The following is a 20,131-nucleotide window of genomic DNA, read 5'->3' as shown; positions in this document are numbered from 1 at the left end:
AAGAAAATCAACTCTTTAAAAGAAAACCAAGCACTTTCAACAGCAACTTAGTTACAGCTTATGCTAAGGGAATCCTCTCTAATGTGGAAAATGTAAGACGAGAGAGACAGGTAAGAGAGCACATGCACGCAGAGGACAAAAACGCAAATATCAATTCACAAACTTTTTCTCACAAAACCCCAAAAGAAGCAAGATGCCAAACGAAAAGAGGGAAACACACTTTATCTTTCACCTTTACCAAAGCAAAAGCACATTTGTTAACCGATCACTATAATACTTCTGAGGTAATTCCAATGTAGAATGAAAAACGGTAGGTAAACAACCTCCTAACCTGCCAGAGCAAGATCATTCACAGAACCTTCTAAGCAACTACACTAAAGTGAAAACTACACAGAGATGCTTTGCTGCCTTATGAAGACTAATGTCCCCGGTAAAAAAAAAAAAAAAAAAAAAATCAACCACAAGATCAAAAGACAACAAGGGGCACTTTTACAATTGGGGGCCTCCATTTAGGTGTCCTGAGGACATGTGGTGGGAGCTTATTGTATAACAATACCTGAGCCCTCAGATTCTATTACAGAATTCTACCATAACCTAGGCGGTCCCTGGGTTATGAACGAGTTATGTTTTTAAAGCTGTTCTTAAGTTGGATTTGCATGTAACTCAGAACTTGTAGATTTTAAGATTCTCGCTGCTTACCTCTGCTCCCGGCTGACGAAAGGGCCAACTATCCCTACCAGTGTTCCCTCTAAGGTACAGCAGGCACAAACCACATACTGTTCTTACTGTGGCCATGCATCATTCCTGAATCTGCTGCAGGAGAAGTGTAGGAGTCTATGCCACTGGAAATACTGCTCAGTGAAATCAAATGAAGCCGCAACCGCATTCTTAAGTATTAATCATACTTAAGTCGGGCATCTGTAACTCAGGGACTGCCTGTACTGGCACAAATTAATATGCTTAAGTGCTCGCATTCTATAAATTTGCATACAAGGGACACATAAATGTAGGTGCCTAAATTATAGAACTGCCCTTTTAAGTGCAAATGAGTTCTTCTATATCAGAGTTTCTTAACCTTTTCAAGCCAAGTACCCCCTAAGCCTAACAAATACCAACAAAGTACCCCTGTCCAAGCCCGCCCAAACTCCACCCCTGACTCCACCCCCATAATAATAATACTAATTGTAATGCAATTTCTTCCATCCATTTTCCATATATACACAATATAATCTTATTAATACATAATGGCAATCACAAAATTTTTTTTAAAAAAATAAAGCACACTGTACGTAGAGAAAATGTTAATTATCATTTATATTGGGGGAGTTTTGAAAGATATCAAGGCAGATGACTTTAAAATAATCAATGTCACCTCAATAACAACTATAGAAAAATAGACAAATTTAGTGCAAAATATAGACAGCAGATCTCAAATTCTCAAAGCTGATACATTTTGATCACTAAATTGAAAATAAATCATTTTTCCTACCTTTGTTGTCTGGTGATTTCATGAGTCTCTGGTTGTACTTCCTTCTGATTGTGCATCCAATATTTCTTTCTTTCTTTACTCAGGTCCAACAAATGTCCCTTTCTATTCCCTCCCTCCCTTCTATGTCCCAAGTTAGTGCCCCCTTCCTCCCTCCCTCCCCCGAAGCCATGCCAAAGCCTGCCTGCCCCCCAAGCTGACCCGCCGCCACCTGCATACTCCATTTAATTACCTCCCGCCCTCCCCTGAAGCCGTGCCGAAGCCTGTCTGCCCCCAAGCAAACCCACCGCTGATTCCTCCTCCCCCCCGGTCCTTCACCGCCCTCATTTAATTACAGCCCCGCTGGTGCTGCAACAACAGGAAGGGAAGGACCAGGCGTGTGCAGCGATTGTGGGCCGGCGGCATGCAATCACTGCATGCACCTGGCCCTTCCCTTCCTGTAGTTGCGGCACCAGCGGAGCAGTAATTAAATGTAGCGAGCAGGCAACAAGTGGCAACGTGCAGGTGGAAGTGTGTTCAGCCCGCATATCCCCCAACGAGCGGCCCTCGTACCCCCTGGGGTACGCGTACCGCTTGTTGAGAAACACTGTTCTATATTGTCTGCTCTACAGATGACCAAGCTAGCCAGCAGGCAATGCAAATATGTAATAGCTACTTCTTGTACTTTTCGGTATAATAAACATCGAACATTATCTTCTTAGATTTTCTGTGATTCTCTAGCTGAGTTTCAATCAACAGGAGCTGTAAATTTCCTTGTGTAGATTACTTAGCAAATTAGGTTCTATGAAGCCTGAGTAAAGAGAGAAGTCTGTAGGTTCTGTATAAAAGAGAGATCCTTAAAATTTATTTTAAGTGTTCAGAGTTCTTGCCTCAGCAGATTACTCATGAATCAGTGTCCAAAGTAGAATAAATACCAGAAACAGCAGAACTTCCATTGACATATTCATCCAAATAGTCTGATGTTTTGGGGAAAACTGAGCACCTGGTAGATGTCTAAAACTGAGAGGCCTCTAAGCTGGGCAAAATATCAGCCAAACTTAGGTTCCTAAATATTAGAATGATAATATGGCTCACTTTAGGAGTTTAAAACCAAGGCTCCCAAACTTAAACCTACTATCCATTCTCTCAGCACTAGACATCTAATCTTCTAACAAACTACTCAGCAGGGGGGAAATTCATTTATGAAGACAGAGGCACCTCAGCCTGCATATTTATCCCACAAAGATAGCTCAAACATTACCTACCTTCTCTTTCAGTTCTGCAATACTTGCTGGGCTCATGAAGTCTACTTTGCTTCTCTTGGTCTTCAACTGTTCAGTAAAATGATCAATCAATTGCAAGTCATCAGCTGTCAATCCTAGTGAAAGAGGACCAGTATCCATGTTTAGCTTGTTCTCCATAAAAGCGTGGTAAGTGCAATTACAGTAAAATAAATTTTATTACATTATATCAACAAAATTAGATACTATCATGCTCATAAGTTTACATACCCCTGGCAGAATGTGTAAGATGTGTACCATTTCTGGAAAATATAAGTGATCCTGCAAAACACCATTCTTTAGTTTAAGATTAATAACCCCTAGTTAGCTTAGCAGTGTTTAAAAAAGGTTTGGATAATTTCCTAAAAGAGAAGCCCATAGGCCACTGTTGAGATGTTTTGGGGAAATCCACTGCTTATTCCTAGGGTAAGCAGCATAAAATCTGTTTTACTACTTGGTATCTAGCTAGGTACTTGGGACCTGATTGGCCACTGTTGGAACTGGGCTTGATGGATGGACCTTTGGTCTGTTCCAGTATGACAATTCTCATGTTCTTAAATAAGCAATCTTGTTTTCTTGGTAGCTAAGCAAGAGAAAATGCATCAACACAGTTACCTGATTTTAAAACTGAGGGTTGCCTTAAATGTTTGATAAGTTAGCAATCCTGATATGAAGGAAAGATATGGAAAATGTGAAGAAATCAGATGTTCATGAAAAAGGTACACAAAATGGCTTGTCCAGTAGCTAATGTGGCCAAATAGTAATGATTGACAAAGGAATGAATGATGACCAAGTGATAGCTTTACATATTTCTGTGATCAGGACTGATCTAAAGTTGGCTATAGATGTTCCTTTTGCTCAAAGATGGGAGAGAATCAGTTTGAAACCAAAGTGGGATCTTTATTTGGCTTTGGCAAAACTATTGTTAAAGATTCTGCCATAGTACCTCTAATGCAACTCTTAGTTAGTTGAGTCTGATATAAATTTAATAAATGAGGTAATAGGGTAATTTGAAATGATTTATAAAACTCTACCATATAACCATCACCACCTGGAGCGGATCCAACTCTAAGAGACTTCAACACTGTTTGCAATTCTTTTAATGATATCGGCTCTTCTAGACTTTCAGTCTATTAATTAAATTAAAAAATTCTAACCCATCTTATTTTCTATCTGAATAAGGCTCGGAAGAATATAAATCTTTATAAAAATTTAGAAATTGACTTAAAATATTTCCAATTTGAGAATGTGTATCTCCTTTCTCATCTCTAATTGCAATAATTTTTGTCCTTTTCTTTGCTTTAAGATAATTTGCTAATAATCTTCCTGCCTTATTTGAGTTTCCATAATACAGAGTTTGTTGAGAAAACAAATCTTTCCTTACCAATTTTGAAGAAATTTCATTATATTTACCTTTTGCTTTTAAAAGAGCCTGCAAAGTACTTTGCTCCTATTTTTCAATCAATTTAGACTCCAGATTTTTTATTTCTTTTTCCAAATTAGAAAATTGTTTTTTAAGCTGTTTTCTAATGTATGCTGAATATGAAATAATTTGACCTCTAATAGTAGCCTTAAAGGCATCCCATAAAATTTCCAAATAAATTTCTTCTGAGGTATTAATTTGAAAAATTCATTCATCTTTAACTGAAATTCTTCAAGGAAATTTGAATCCACAATCAATGTATTATCGAATCTCCATACAGATCTACTATTATCCTGTTCAGCAAATTTAAATTCAATCCATATTCCACTATGATCGGACAAAATGATTGGATCTATGGAGGCTTGTGTCACCTGCTGAACTATTTGATTTGAGACAAAAATATAGTCTATTCTTGAAAAGGATTTATGAACATGTGAATAAAAAAGAAAATTCCCACTCATTAAAATGAGTATCTGCCATATATCTTTCAAATCACAAGATTGCACCAAATTATCTAACCCTAATGATTTCATAAATTTGCTAGGTTTTTTATCCATCAATGGATCCATAACAGCATTAAAATTTTCAGCCACTACTATATTAGAAGCAGCCAGTGGGAGTTTCAATTGTTGTAACATTTAAAAAAATTCATTTTGGTTCGAATTAGGGGCATACACATTAAATAATGCCAGGGTATTATTTCCCATGTTCATATTCACATGTATCCATCTTCCTAAGGGATCTGAATTAATCAACTGAAAATTAACTGTACATTTTTTATTAATTAGGATAGCTACCCCTGCTTTTTCTCCATCACAGGGGCAAAAAAACACTGTTTCACCCAACCCACTTTTAATTTCTTAGACTCTACAGCTTTAAATGAGTCTCCTGTATATAATATACATCAGCATTTTGTTGTTTCAAAAAGGAAAGCATTTTTTTCCTTTTAATTTGATGGTTGAGGCCATTAGCATTTAATGAAAAAAATTTTAATCTTCATTATAAATTTTATAATCCAAACACATGAACTCAATCAAATATTTAATCGGAGAATTGGAGTGGCAGGCTTGTGAGAGAAGCATTTGAAATGGACAGCCACCAATGAATGATCTTCAGATAAGTTTTCATGCTTTAATATATGAAAAAGTTTTTTGATTGAGTTCTACCTCCGTTTGTCCTATATTCCTCTGTAGCCATTGATATACGGTGGTACCTTGGATTACGAGCATAATCCGTTCCAGGAGCATGCTCGTAATCCAAAATGCTCGTTTATCAAAGCGAATTTCCCCATAGGAAATAATGGAAACTCGCTTTGATACGTTCCCACCCCCCCCCACCCTGAGGCCGCTCCCCCCCCACATGATCCAGCACCCCCCGTGAGAACAGGCATCCCCTGCCCGACCAACTTTAACTCACCCCCCCGTCTGGCACCGGCACGAGAACCGCTCCCCCGCTCGCAAAAGCCCCTCCCCGCTCGAATCGGCACCCCCCCCGTGAGAACAGGAACCCCCCGCTCGACCAACTTTAACTCACCCCCCCTTTGGCACCGGCACACAGCCCACAAGTGCCGGTGCCGGTTGAAGATCTTCTTCCCAGTGTCACCGAGATTCTCGGCAAGAGGGAGAATTAGAAGGGCTTGAGCATGCGCAGATGCATGCTCAAAGCCGGCAGAGACTGGGAAGAAGATATTCAAGCGGCACCGGCTCTTGTGGGCTGCGTGCCGGTGCCAAAGGGGGGGTGAGTTAAAGTTGGTCGAGCGGGGGGTTCTTGTTATCACGGGGGGGGGGGTGCCAATTCGAGCGGGAGGGGGCCGTTTGCGAGCGGGGGGAGCGATGCCGGTTATCGGGGGGTGCTCGCAAATCGAGTCAACACTCGGTTTGCGAGACACATTTTGCGAGAATGTTTTGCTCGTCTTGCAAAACACTCGCAAACCGGGTTACTCGCAAACCGAGGTTTGACTGTATATTTTTCTGCAGTGGAGTTACAATTTTTATCCTATTTTTGAAAAGATTGATTTTGAAAATAAGAGTTCACTGAATGCGTGAGAGACTATTTAAATGTTTATATGTGGAGTTTTTTTCAGACCAGTGATGATACAGACGGCTTAGGGTACAGTATAGTCCCGGCTGTCTGTGTATGAGGTCTTTTTCTCCATGTTTTTGCATGTTTATCATTTTCTGTGAATTTTGGATTTATTTTTGATTGGATTACTGTGAACACCTGCAGGATATAGTTACAGTGCGTTGTATATATTTTTGTGTGCTATAATTGAATTAAATGGCTATATTCCCCTATATTTATTGGATTTCAATGTGACCATAAGAGAAAAGTCCAGTTTTAGAGTAACAAAAATCAAGAAAATCCTATACCCTTTGAGAACGAGTACATTTATTAACTTCTGGATGGTTTGAACTGATGCACATTTGCTATTTCCTTGAGTAGTCTTGATATATTACAGCAAAGCACAATGCAGTCTAACAAATGTAAAGTATTTTTATCTGAATTGGTGTGAGACTTGGGAGAAAAAAACCCTAGAAGGACAACTGTGTGGTTAGAATGGAATTCCAATGTCACTATGTGTAAAGGCCAAATTGGTCCACAATTCCATCCTATTGGGATAAAACTGAGTACATATTGGGAGGATGATGAACGAAGGCCTGTAGTTTGCAGTCATTTGGCTATTAAGTTAGACTGTCCCCAAAGCCTCAAATGAGAGCAGAGCTTGAATAGGTGGGTTGATGTTGAGCATACTGTGCATAAAAAAGTAAATTAGAGGATGAACTGAAACCACTTTATCCTCAACTTGGTGGTAGTAAGCAGGAATAATGGATTTGTGATTTTATCCTAAGCATATAAGTATCAAGTACGGAATAAACACTAAATAATGCAGATGAACTGAGGATGTCCATAAGCCCAAGCTAGAAAAGTGGAGGAGGTAGTCAAAAATTCTAGAAACTGCACAAGCCAGAGGATCTTTAAAAGGACAACTGTAGAATGTTTTCATTTCAAAACGGATATCTATGTTATCTTGAGATATGAAAAGGTTGAGAGGGGGAGGGGAGAAAGGAAGTTTAGATATTTTCGGTGTTATTCTCAGAAGGGAGTTGGGTTGTTTAGGGAGTTGATATTCTGTAATAAATTGGATAGGAATTATTATTTTAGTTGCATATTGTTTAACATTTGAAATGAAAATTTATAGTTCAAAAAAAGATTTAATCTTAAGTACAAGTTTTTGCACACATCTGCATTTCCGAAAAGAGAGACCACATAAGCCATATAGATATTTAAGCTAATCATCCAATCAAAATTACTGAATAATAATGCATGCTATGGACCATGCAACATATGTGACATGTATATTTTATGAATTAACATTTTAATTCGATCAGTGGTAATGAGTTTCTTTGTGAAGGATTCTGATTCCGATTCTTGGACCCTTTCCACATCCTTAAACCTCTGTTAAGCTACAAATAAATAAATATGTTTTACAGAATCAGTTTTACAGTATCCTGTTTTAAAACCAATTTTATCCATATCCCTTCCCCCCCCCACCCCAATTGTAATTTCATCCAGGAAAGAAAAAGATCTCATCTTACCCAATATTGCTGCTCTCTTGCCTTTCTCTTGGGCCAGTTTACGAATCTGCTGCTTTAGTTCTAGTCTTTCCTCTTCAAGCCTTTCAATCTGTATAACGTAAAACATATTTGTTCATTGCAGACATCATGTATGGTTGGGGGTTTTTTTTGTGACCTGCCCTGGGAAAGAGCGGGATATAAATAAAAACCATAAACCATCATGCACACATTTGTTATACCAAAGACAACAAAGGGTTCTCCAACTTGCCTCTTTCACCAACACCTGATTTTCAGCTCTGTATTGTTGCTGCTTTAAAGCTTTGCTGGTTTTAAATTCTGTCAGATCAATCACTGTTCTTGGGTCAAGTCCTAAAAATACAACACAAATGATCAAACATGAGAAACAGTTTTCTATAAAAAGGAATCAACTAAAACGCTTCTTTAGTATGTTTACAGAAATTGATATTTAGGGTTGGCTTCTGTAACCTACGCCGATATCAGCAGCCGCCTTAAAAACGGCCATCGGTCGTGGGTCAATCATGCATCGGTGCAGGATTCAGAATTGCATCTACGAGAAAGATAGGCACCAGAAATGTAGGCCTGGGATTTCCGGGCCTACATTTCCATTGCCTATTTTTGTGTGAATCACGCCTACATGGACGCTTTATGCCGCCTAGTGCCACTTCCGACATTGGCCACGCCTACTTTGGCATTCAACAGCCTAAAGCGCTTAAGTAGGCGCTTTTATGGCACCTCTTATTTAGGTGGCGGTATGCACTTCAACCTCAATATTTTATGCCATTCTAACGACATTCTTCAATGGGGGCTGGTGGGGCACCTACCAGTGCCAGCTTTAGAATTTTCCCCTTACTATATAAATATATATTAAAATATATAACAAATAATTTGTGGCCTCGTAACAGACATCTCACTGTTAACAATGATCACAAAGAAAGGAATATCAAACTGGAGTTAGACCACTGGTCCAACAGTAGCCAATTCAAGTCCAAAGAACTCAGCAGTATCCCAAAGAATCAATATCTTTCTTATTTATATCTAGGAATCTCAACTCTACCTACCTACCTAGAAGCCTTATCTAAACCTTTTTTAAACACAGCTCTGTTAACCTTTTGAACAAATTTCATAGCTTAACTGGGCACTAGGTGAAAAAATACATCCTCCAATTAGCTTCTTGGAGTATCCCTTAGTATTATTTGAAAAGTAAAACAAGCATTCCCAATTTATATGCACTATCCTACCCATGATTTCATGGAGCTCCATGTGGCCTAGTGGTTAGAGCCTAGAGGTTCAGTTCCCACTACGTCTCCTTGTGACTCTGGGCAAGTCACTTAACACTTGATTGCCCCAAGTACAAAACAAGTACCTGTCTAAAATATGTAAACCTCCGATTGTAGCTCTATCACTGATCACCTTAAATAGATAATAAATATAATATATAATATATATAATAAAATTACGCTAGCCAACTGGCTTCAAAAAGTGCTATCAAGTGAACACTCAGACCCGCTCCGTGAAAAATCACTAGAGTTCAGGTTGTGGGTCTGAGCGTTCACTTGTAATTTTATTATATATATTATATTTATTATTATCTATTTAAGGTGATCAGTGATAGAGCTGTTAGTTTATCACCACTGGGTAATTTGAATCTCCCTAGTATATAGTGTAACCTCGGATTGTAGCCACATACAGAAAAAGTGGTATATCAAGTTTCATCCCCTTTATTCATAAATTTATAATTAGAAAATCACCAAAATTCATGTTGGATAATGGGTATTGCAGATGATAGTGTAAGGGGGGGAAAAACCCCAACCTCTGTGGTGTCTCCCTTCACTTGGTGCCCTAAGCACGTGCTCATTTTGCTTAGATATTATGGTAAGCAACATACAATGAAAGTGATTACAGAATACCTAAGCGCTCTCTAAGCTCTTCATTTTCATCAAGAAAGTCATTGATCTTCAGTTCAAGTTGGTTTATTTCCTTAATCAATCCTTCAATCTCATGATCTCTTACTTTAATGTGCATTTTCAAATCCTTTATTTCATCAACAGCTTCTTCCAAACCATATATTCCCTGAGAAAGTAATCATAGGAAAAAAAACTTATAGAAAAAAAAATACCCTTATGACTGTCTTCTTTGCAATTATCCTTAAAAATGGGAAATTTGAGACATGATCTTCAAAGTTAACTTTTTTTTATTTATTTATTTGGAAGGGGGGGGATGCTGCCCAAGAGATATACTGCAGAAAAACCAGAGTTACTTACTGTAACAGATGTTATCCAGGGACAGCAGGCAGATATTCTCACATGTGGGGTCGTCGTCATCCACGGAGCCCCGGAATGGACAGTATTAAAAGTGTACTGTCACTTTAAGTTTTAAGGAACTTCATGAGTGCCTTCCCACCCAACGTAGGCTTGCGGTACCTCAGTTCCACAAGCATGCTAAGAAGCCAACCAGGGGAGGTGGGTGGGTTGTGAGACTATCTGCCTGTTGTCCCTGGATAACACCTGTTACAGTAAGCAACTGTGCTTTATCCCAGGATAAGAAGGCAGCATGTTCTCACATGTGGGACTCCTTAGCTTACTACAATGGGATGGAGGGAGTGTTGGCCATTAAGAGAATACATTTTGGAATACAGCTTGGCTGAAGAGAACATCCCTTCTGGAAAGGATTCCAGACAGTAGTGAGACGTGAACGTGGAATTGAGGACCAAGTAGCTGCTTTACAGATTTCATCTATGAGTGGAATGCAAGAAAGCAACTAAAGCTGCCATAGCTGTGACCTTATGCTGTTATACGACCCCCAAGATGCAGCCCAACCTATAGAAGGCAACACAGGCTACCAAGCAAGAAGAACAAGTTCTCTTAGTTACAGGTTGACCCAAACTGTGAGGATCAAAGAAGAGGAGCAGGTGAGATGTTGTATGTGGCTTAGCCCGTTGAAAGTGATAAGCCACGTCTCATTTACAGTGTAAGGTATGAAAAGCTATTTCTCCAGGGTGAAAATGAGGCTTGGGAAGAAACTGGAAGCACAAATGACTGATTCAAATTAAATTCCGTAACTACATTCAGTGGGAATTCAGGATGGGAGCGGAGAACTACCGTATCCTGGTAGAAAGCTTAAAAGATGGGTCCAACACCAAAGCTTGAAGCTCACTCACTCGATGTGCACGAGTGATGTGGATTAAGAAGTATCATTGTAAAAGTGAGATAAGCAAAATGAGTAGAAGACATTGGCTGAAATGGAGGTTTCATCAGTCTGGTGAGAATAATAGTAAGACCCCAAATCAGTGGAAACGGTTTGAGAAGTGTTTAGATATTGAAAATCCCTTAATAATCCTGGATGACTGGCATATGGAAAGCACTGATGGCACTAAGGTGAACTGTAGCTGTAGTGGTTTTAAGACCTGAATTGGATAAGTGGAGAAGGAAATCCAACACTGAATACATGGAGAAGGATGAAGCACCACAATGAAAACTGTGTCCATTTCTGTGAGTAGCATTGCTATGTAGATGGTTTTCTGGATGTATCCAGCATGATTCTGTTATTGAGAAAGACATGGGGCAAGCCACTGCTTGCCCTGGATCGGTAGTATGGAATGTTGCTACTCTTTGGATTTTTGCCAGGTACTAGTGACCTGGATTGACCACCGTGAGAACGGGCTACTGGGTTTGATGGACCATTGGTCTGACCCAGTAAGGCTATTCTTATGTTCTTATCAGCAAATGCTGTACCTGTCCCAGGAGGTACTAAGCTGCCAACTACAACGACTGCTGATTGGGAAAAACCAGTAGAAAGGCATCTACCTCTAGATGAAGAGAAGATTGTTTGGAACCGAAGTGAGACAGTGTGTAATTGTGGGAGAACAGAAATAAGTTTATCTGAAGAGTTCCCCAGAAGAGAGAACACCCGACACCAGGTTGTGAAAATAAAGCGTCCACTGATGTGGGTGAAGAAATCTGCTGAGCGTGTTGCCAGAGTCAGGCAATTTCGCCACCAGTTGTTTGAAATACAAAGACATATAAAAATTGTAAGTAAGGATCCTGCTCGCCAGCATAATCCATAGTACAGCCTTCATGCCCTGTAAGAGCTGAGGCAGAAACACTTGCACTGAAATATTTTTTAGGGCCGACTCCACAAGGAATGATTGATGCTGAAGCTGTGGTCTATCAAATCCTGGAGGAGAACAGATTCTGTAAATGGAATCTAATAATAATAATAATAATAACAGCTTATATACCACAATACCGTGAAGTTCTATGCGGTTTACAAAGATTAAGCAAAGGTACAAATTGATTGACTTTAAGAGGGGAGGAAGAAAGAGGGTTAATAGGACAGGAAATCCATTTTTGAGGAGAGAGTGATCAATAGAACAAGTTAATCGCTATAGAGGGGAGAGAGAAGAGAGGATCAGTTGTCTAGATACTTTAGGAACAGGTGTGTTTTCAGACGTTTCCTAAATTCCTCATAAGTAGTGGGCGAAAGCAATTGTTCTAGGTCTTTACCCCATGATGCTGCTTGGTGCGAGAGAAGATGTTCATGGTGTTTTTTCAGTTTACAACCTCTCACTGGGGGGAAACGAAGTTGGAATGTGAGCTTCTCTTGTGTCTGTTGGCTGAGAAGACGAAAAGGTCAGTTATATATTTGAAGCAGAAGCAGGCAAATTTAAACTTTATGCGCGCCTCCATTGGCAGCCAATGCAGCTGCCGGTAGTAGGGTGTCACGTGGTCAAACTTCTTCAGCCCAAAGATCAGTTTGACCGCTGCATTTTGCATCAATTGTAAACGCTGCATGTTCTTTTGGGAAATTGCTAAATAGGCGATGTTACCGCTGCATTTTGCATCAATTGTAAAACGCTGCATGTTCTTTTGGGAAATTGCTAAATAGGCGATGTTACAGTAGTCAAGTAGACTCAGTACGAGGGATTGGACTAGGGTTCTGAATGCCGCTGTATCAAAATAAACTTTAATGGATCTGAGTTTCCAGAGAGTGAAAAATCCCTTTCTGATCAAGGAGTCCACCTGGTCTCTCATGGTTAGGCACTGATCCAAAGTTACACCTAGTATCTTTATGGTAGGTTGGATAGGGTAATTAAGATTATTGATACATAGTGGTGATTTGGTGTCAAGCGGATGGGGCGAAGCAACGGAGAAAGCTGTCTTTTCTGAATTAAGTTTGAGCCTAAAGGTTGTCATCCAGTGCTCCATCACGTTTATGGCTTCTGAAGCTTTAGGAATAGTTTCAGAGATAGAATTAACAAATGGGATGATGATCGTAAAATCATCTGCATAACTAAATAGTTTTATCCCTAACTGGGTTAGCTGCGTGCCTAGTGAGGACATGTAGACGTTGAAGAGCAATGGAGATAGCGGAGACCCTTGTGGCACACCGGATGGATTGCTCCAGGTATCTGAAAGTTCATAATTAAAACGTACTTGATAAGTGCGGGACATAAGGAAGCCTAGTTGTCTTGGAGCCACTGTGATAAAAGGCATTTTGCAAGAAGTGTCTCTTTAAAAATGCCATGGAAGGGTAACTTGAGGAGCTCTTTGGGAGGTTCAGTATAGACCAAAGCATCCAAGTATTCAACACTTGGTTCAATGTCAGCTTCCAACGAGATAGGTAGGGTTTTGCCCAACTCTCTAATATATCTGGAGAAGATCTTCTAGGAGGTATTTTCCGTGGTGACAGTTCTGAAGGTATGCCGGAAGACTCAGAGCCCGATAAAGCTAGTGCTTCAGATTCTTTGGGAAAGTTTACAACGTCTTTGATACCGATCCAATGAAGCTAATGATGAGGATCAATGAGTATCCCTTTTACACTTGAAAGCATGATGACGTAATGAGGACCGTCGTGGCAAAAGAAAAGGTCGATGCTTTGAGGTAGTGGATCGATGACTCGATGGAAGACTTTGATGCGATGAGCTAAAACTTCGATGTGAAGAGCAATGCCTGGAGGTAGTCTGTCATGTAGTTAGGGATGATGATGCCTCTTTGAAGATCCATGAGGAGGAGCCCGATGCTTCGATGGAGGAGCCCGATGCTTCAGTACCCAGAGGCCTTGTACTGCTATGTTCAGGCCGGGCCGGTACTGAGGGAGTCAATATGAGCACCCTTATGCAGTGAAATTTAAACATTGTACCGATCTCCCTCCCGAAAGTATGGCTCAACAGCCAGTACCCACAGTGCAGCAGGTTTCCTCAAATTGGGTAACCGCGATGAGGATGTACTTCGTAATGCACCAGAACCGATGGCTCAACTGCCAATCAGGTTATCTCAAAGCGGGCCTATGTCGGTTGGGTAGGCACAAATGCATGCGTGGTGCGGGCAGTCGCAAAGTTTCTTAAAACTTAAAGTGACAGAACACTTTTAATACTGTCCGTACCAGGGCTCTATGGATGACGTCACCTCCACATGTGAGAATATGCTGCCTGCTTGTCCTGGAACAATATAAGTTCTGTCTAGAGAAACCTAGCTTACCCTGGACTAAACTCATAATATCTACACTGCACTATTAACCGTGAGGCAAGCAAAACAAAACCAGCAGCTGAATGGAACCAGTACAGAAAGAAAAGCACTGCCTCAGGACTGTAGGAAAAAGTAGGTATTGATGCCCCTGTATAAGACAATTTTGGAGATCACACTTTCAAAAACAAATAAACAAGGAGGAGCCAGAGGAAGGCAACTAAAATTATTGGTGGTCTACGTCATAAGGCATATAGGAACAGACTTAAAGATTTCAATATGCATACTCTGTATATTGGAAAGGCAGGAGAGAGGAGAGAGGATAGAGATGTTTAAATACCTATGTGGAATAAATACGCATGAGGCAAGTCTCTTTCAATAGAAAGGAGACTCCAGAGTGAGATGGTATAGAATGAGGCGATAATATTTCCTTAGATTACTCTTGAGCCTTTTTTTACAGGAAAGGTGGTACATATATGGAATAGTATCCCAGCAGAGGTAGTGATGACAAAGACTGCTTTCTGAATTCAAGAAAGCATGGGACTCTTATGGAGAGGAGGCGATAGTAGATGGGCAGACTAGATGGGCCATTTGGTCTTTACCTGCTGTCATTTCTATGTTTCTATTTAAAAACAAAGAAAACTGTATGTACCATTTCATAATCTCTTATTCGCTTCATGGTCTCAACAAGTTCTTTGTCCTTTTCCTTCGCATCCCCTTCTGCCAGTTCTGCCACATGCTCAAATTCTTTTGTTCTCTGCTCTTGCAGCTGCAACTTAGCCTGTAGCTCTGCAATACGATTTTGCTGAGCAAGCGTTGAAACACCTGCGAGACAAAACACTGAACTGTAAGAATTGCAAAGACCCCACTGTTAACATCAATATCAAGAAACAAATGTTGTGCTGTGCTTTTGCATAAAAGCCTACACTTTTTCCAAGGCTCTGTATAGTGTTATGTCTCTAGTCTATTCTGATATGTTACTCAAGGTGAGTACTACACACCAGCAAAGATGATTCCTTTTCATTTTGAAGTCCTTCCCTTTACAAGCTCGCACATACAAAACATAGTGCTAGTGTTCTTTAGGTGTCTCTTAAAATGATCTACAATTAAAGAACTATTTGTTTCATTCCCTTTCTCCTTAATCACATCCCTATCAGCAACTCCTTGTTGGACCTGTACATCTCCCTGATCTTGTTCCATAGAGCCTTCAATGTCTGACACAGCACCTTTGTTTTTCTGCAGCTGATGATTCAAGTCCTCAATAATATGTGAATGTTTTTCCATCTCTTTCGTGTATTGATCCACTTGTTCAGTCAAAATCTTGACCTGACTGTCCCGTTCCTGCAGAACCTGCAAAAATAAATAATATCTCTTTATATACATACATACACACACATACATAATGGGCCCAATAAAAAAAAAAAAGATATCTTAAATTTATACTCTTAGGTTAAGCTCCTAAATTTGTGCCTTATTTTCAGCTGAAAATTTGTCTTTATTTAAGAGCATTAAAAAAATTATGTTCTTTAGCACTCTCCAGACCAGTAGAGGTTAACTTTACGAATGGGTATATATCTAATCATGACCAGCAGGTGGAGACTGAAAACAAAACTTTGGGACAGTATATCCTAGCCCCTCCTCTCTATTTCCCTCAGTCTTCTTTCAGTCTCCAGCAGGTGTTGAGTGATCTGTACCCATCTCCCTTGGTAGGGCTGTTGGAATTTGTTTAGGGGGTTTATTGTCCCTGTTTTTAGCCGGACGGAGCTTGGGCGGACTCTGTTTGGGGGTTCGTCCGACCTCGGGGGTGTCAAACCCGGCGGGTCACGAGCGGGGTCCCTCCCCCCACTTCCTCCACCTCCCCACATTTTTTTAGAGGAGCCTCAGCAGTAAGCCTTGCCCCCTAAGTCAACCAAGGCATATTGCTTCGAGAGCCTGTGGAGTCTGTTCTGTAAAAAAAAAAAAAAAAAAATCCTGAGGTAGTGCTGGTCTGAAGGGTTGTTTCCCTTTAAGAAAACTGTATTTTACTGTATTTTTTCATGTAACCGGCACTTTTTTCTAGCTAGGTCGCGTCTGGAGCAATTGTGCCCTTCTCCGGGGGAGTAGGACACAAATTTAGTCCAGCCGCGAGGCACTCGCGGCCGGCCTGAACTCGGCGGTTTGGGTCGGTGAGGTGGTGGAGCTCCGTCGGCAGCGGCTGCAGGCGCCCAGAGCTCCCCGCCGATGGTGCCTCGCGAGTCGGCTTGGAGCAGTGGGGAAGCCCGGTCTTCCACAACCGCCCACGGAGGGATTCCCCGAAGGATTCCCTCTCAGCTGATTTTTTGACAGCTGATGCCGGCTTGCCTGCTCTAGCGGCTGAGACTATTCAGGTTTCTCTGCCGCTTCAGGCTATGGAGGGAGCTTTTTTGGCGGGAAAACCGCCATCTTCTCTGTCTGGCCCCTCCATTTTGTCTTCCACCTCAGGTGACCTTCCCCCTGTTTTGACTATGCAGGGGCAAGGTTCTGCTGGGTCCCCTGCTGTGGCAGGGAGTCCCTTGGGACCCTCGGGGGGTTTTTCTCCTGAATTTTTCTTTTCTTTATGCAGAGCCTATTTTCAGGCGGCTGGGGGTCCTTGTTGTGCCCAGGGGGTTTCGGGGGGTGGGTTTTCCTCCGCGCTCCCTGCGGCTTTGCCTCTTTCGTCTGGCGTGACGTCCCCTCCGCCGCCTCCCTTGTCCAAGCGTCCGCGGGTGTCGTGGGACGAGAATTTGTGGTCGGAGGAACGGGTCGGTTTGGAGGAGGACCTGGACCCTTCTGAGGAGTTCCAGGACTCTCTGGAGGGGACGGAAGCTGGCGGCGGGTTGTCGGATTTCCCGTTCTCCAGTGACGAGGCGTCCGTGGTGCGCCTTTTTTCAGAAAGATGAGCTGCCTGACCTTATTCAACAGGTTTCTTCGGTTTTGCGTTTTGAGGACGCGCCGTCGGAGACTCCGCGTGTGGGGGACCCCCTGTTACGGGGGATCCGTTCCGTTTCCCGCTCTTTTCCTATGCATCAGGATATTCGGGATATTGTTCTGGAGCAGTGGAAAACGCCGGAGACGCCGTTTCGGCTGGCGCGCAGCATGGCTCGCCTGTATCCCATTCCTGAAGGGGATCGGGCTACGTTAGCTTCGCCAGTCGTGGATGCGGTGGTCTCGGCAATTTCCAAGCGGCATACCGTGCCTGTTGAGGGCGGTTCTGCCTTGCGGGACCCTGAGGAGCGCAAATTAGAGAGCATCCTTAAGCAAAATTTTCAGGTCTCTGCCTTTGGGGTCCAGGCGGCTATTTGTGGGGGACTGGTCGCTCGCGCCGTGTTTCGGTGGGCGGAGCGGGTCTTGGATCGAGAGTCTGACGACTGGTCTCTGGTGGATCAGGAGGTTGTGAAGATTGAGATGGCGGCCTCATTCCTCTCAGATGCTCTATATGACTTGGTGCGGATCTCGGCTAAGTCTATGGCTTTTGGCGTGGCCGCAAGGCGTGTGTTGTGGCTGCGCGCTTGGGCGGCGGATGCTGCGTCCAAAGCTAAGCTTACTAAATTTCCCTTTCGGGGGTCGTTTTTGTTTGGAGAGGACTTGGATAAGTTGATTCAGACTCTGTCGGACTCGAAAGTTCCCCGTCTGCCGGAGGACCGTGCCCGCCCGGCGTCTCGGGGGGGTGCGGCCCGGGGGCGTTTGCGGGATTTTCTCAAGTATCGCCCTGGGCGTGGGGCTGCTTCTTTCCAGTCTCCGGGATTTTCCCGGGGTCGGTTCTTCCAGCGCATGCAGCCCTTTCGGGGGGCCCGTCGGGGGGCAGGGAATCCCTCCGCCGGTTCCCCCGCTTCCCGTCCTGCACAATGACGCCTTGCCGGCGCCCCCTTTGGTTCCGGTGGGGGCCCGGCTGTGCGAATTTTTCCCCAAATGGGCCGAGATCACGTCCGATCAGTGGGTCCTGGAGGTGGTGCGGGACGGTTATGCCCTGGAGTTCGCCCGCTCTCTGCCGGATTTTTTCCTCGCTTCTCCGTGTCAGACTCCGGGGAAGACGCAGGCTTTTCGCCAGACACTTCAGCGCTTGCTAGATCTCAGGGCAGTTGTTCCGGTGCCCCCTCCGGAGTGGGGCACGGGCAGGTACTCCATTTACTTTGTGGTGCCCAAGAAGGAGGGGACCTTTCGGCCCATCTTCGATTTAAAAGGGGTCAACAGGGCTCTCAAGATTCCCTTTTTCCGTATGGAAACTCTGCGGTCGGTCATTCTGGCGGTTCAGCCGGGGGAGTTTCTCACTTCTCTCGATCTGACGGAGGCCTACTTGCATGTTCCCATTCGGGCCTCTCATCAGCGTTTCCTGCGCTTTGCGATCTTGGGTCGGCACTTTCAGTTCTGTGCGCTTCCCTTTGGGCTGGCCACGGCTCCTCGGACGTTCACCAAGGTCGTCGCGGCAGCCTTGCGGTCGGAGGGCATCCTGGTACACCCCTACCTGGACGACTGGTTAATTCGGGCAAAGTCGTTGCAGGAAAGCTCCCGGGTTACTGCTCGAGTGGTGGAGTTTCTCCGGTCGCTGGGCTGGGTGGTCAACCTTTCCAAGAGTCGGTTGGTCCCGGCTCAGCGTCTGGAGTACCTAGGGGTGCTGTTCGACACCTCCTTGGGGAGGGTCTTCCTCCCAGAGGGCCGGGTGAGCAAATTGCAATCTCAGATTCGCCTGCTTTTGGCGTCCCGGTGTCCTCGGGCGCGAGATTTCCTCCAGGTCTTGGGGTCGATGGCGGCGTCCCTGGACGTGGTGAGGTGGGCGCGGGCCCACATGCGTCCTCTCCAGTATGCTCTGCTCCGGAGGTGGTCTCCCCAGAGGCACGGGATGGATGTTCCGGTTCCCCTGCGAGGCTTGGCGCGCTGCAGTCTGCGTTGGTGGCTCCAGACCCCTCACCTAGTTCAGGGGGTGGGTCTGGATCTCCCGCAGTGGACGGTGCTCCTGATGGATGCGAGTCTCCTGGGTTGGGGGGCTCAGTGTTTGGGTCACTCAGCTCAGGGCACCTGGTCCGCGGAGGTGGCCGCCTGGTCGATCAACGTGTTGGAGACCAGAGCGGTCCGTCTGGCGCTGTTGGCTTTCCACTCCCTGTTGCTGGGCAAGTCGGTCAGAGTGCTGTCGGACAATGCCACGGCGGTGGCTTATGTCAATCGTCAGGGGGGCACCAAGAGCACTCAGGTGGCGCAGGAGGCGGCTCTGCTCATGGTTTGGGCGGAATCCCATCTGCTGGACCTCTCGGCCTCTCATATAGCCGGAGTAGAAAATGTTCAGGCAGACTTCCTCAGTCGTCACTTCCTAGATCCAGGAGAGTGGTGTCTCGGCGCCGAGGCGTTTCAGTTGATAGTGCAGGCTTGGGGGCAGCCCCTGATGGACCTGATGGCCACGGGTGGCAACGCCAAAGTGCCCCGCTTCTTCAGTCGTCGCAGGGACGGTCTGGCCGAGGGTCTGGATGCTCTGGTCCAGCAGTGGCCAACGGAGGGGCTGTTGTATGTGTTCCCTCCTTGGCCGCTGGTGGGCAGAGTGCTTCTTCGCATTGTTCACCATCCGGGTTTGGTGGTGCTGGTGGCGCCGGATTGGCCTCGCCGTCCGTGGTATGCGGATCTGGTGAGGCACCTGGTAGCGGATCCTCTTCCTCTGCCTCTCTCGGACGACCTTCTGATGCAGGGTCCCATTCCCATGTTCGACCCGTCTCCCTTCTGTCTTACGGCGTGGCTCTTGAAAGGGGTCGCCTTAGCAAGAAGGGATATTCAGACAAGGTGATCTCTACACTGTTGGGGTCCCGGAGGCTTTTTACCTCTCGGGCTTATGTGCGGGTTTGGCGTCTCTTTGAGGAATGGTGTCGGGCGCGGGGAGTGACCTCTTTTCGCGCTTCTCTGCCTAACATTCTGGAGTTCTTGCAGGA

General features: G+C 44.0%; 1 protein-coding gene across 3 annotated transcripts in view; it reads right to left on the bottom strand.

The window, feature by feature from the left end:
- CEP290 (centrosomal protein 290) overlaps nt 1-20,131 on the bottom strand; it is a 283,184-nt gene that overhangs the window by 211,062 nt on the left and 51,991 nt on the right. For all 3 annotated transcript variants that reach the window (XM_033953471.1, XM_033953470.1, XM_033953472.1), the window contains exons 12-17: nt 15,452-15,575; nt 14,878-15,050; nt 9,672-9,834; nt 8,012-8,112; nt 7,765-7,852; nt 2,731-2,843 (exon numbers count right to left, since the gene is read on the bottom strand). In XM_033953471.1, coding sequence (XP_033809362.1) covers nt 2,731-2,843; nt 7,765-7,852; nt 8,012-8,112; nt 9,672-9,834; nt 14,878-15,050; nt 15,452-15,575 — 762 coding nt within the window. The remainder of the gene's footprint in view (nt 1-2,730; nt 2,844-7,764; nt 7,853-8,011; nt 8,113-9,671; nt 9,835-14,877; nt 15,051-15,451; nt 15,576-20,131) is intronic.

This window comes from Geotrypetes seraphini, chromosome 7 (assembly GCF_902459505.1).
Source record: "Geotrypetes seraphini chromosome 7, aGeoSer1.1, whole genome shotgun sequence".
NCBI classification, from domain to species: domain Eukaryota; kingdom Metazoa; phylum Chordata; class Amphibia; order Gymnophiona; family Dermophiidae; genus Geotrypetes; species Geotrypetes seraphini.
Note: the sequence above shows the minus strand (reverse complement) of the source record. Positions and strands in the feature narration are given on the sequence as shown.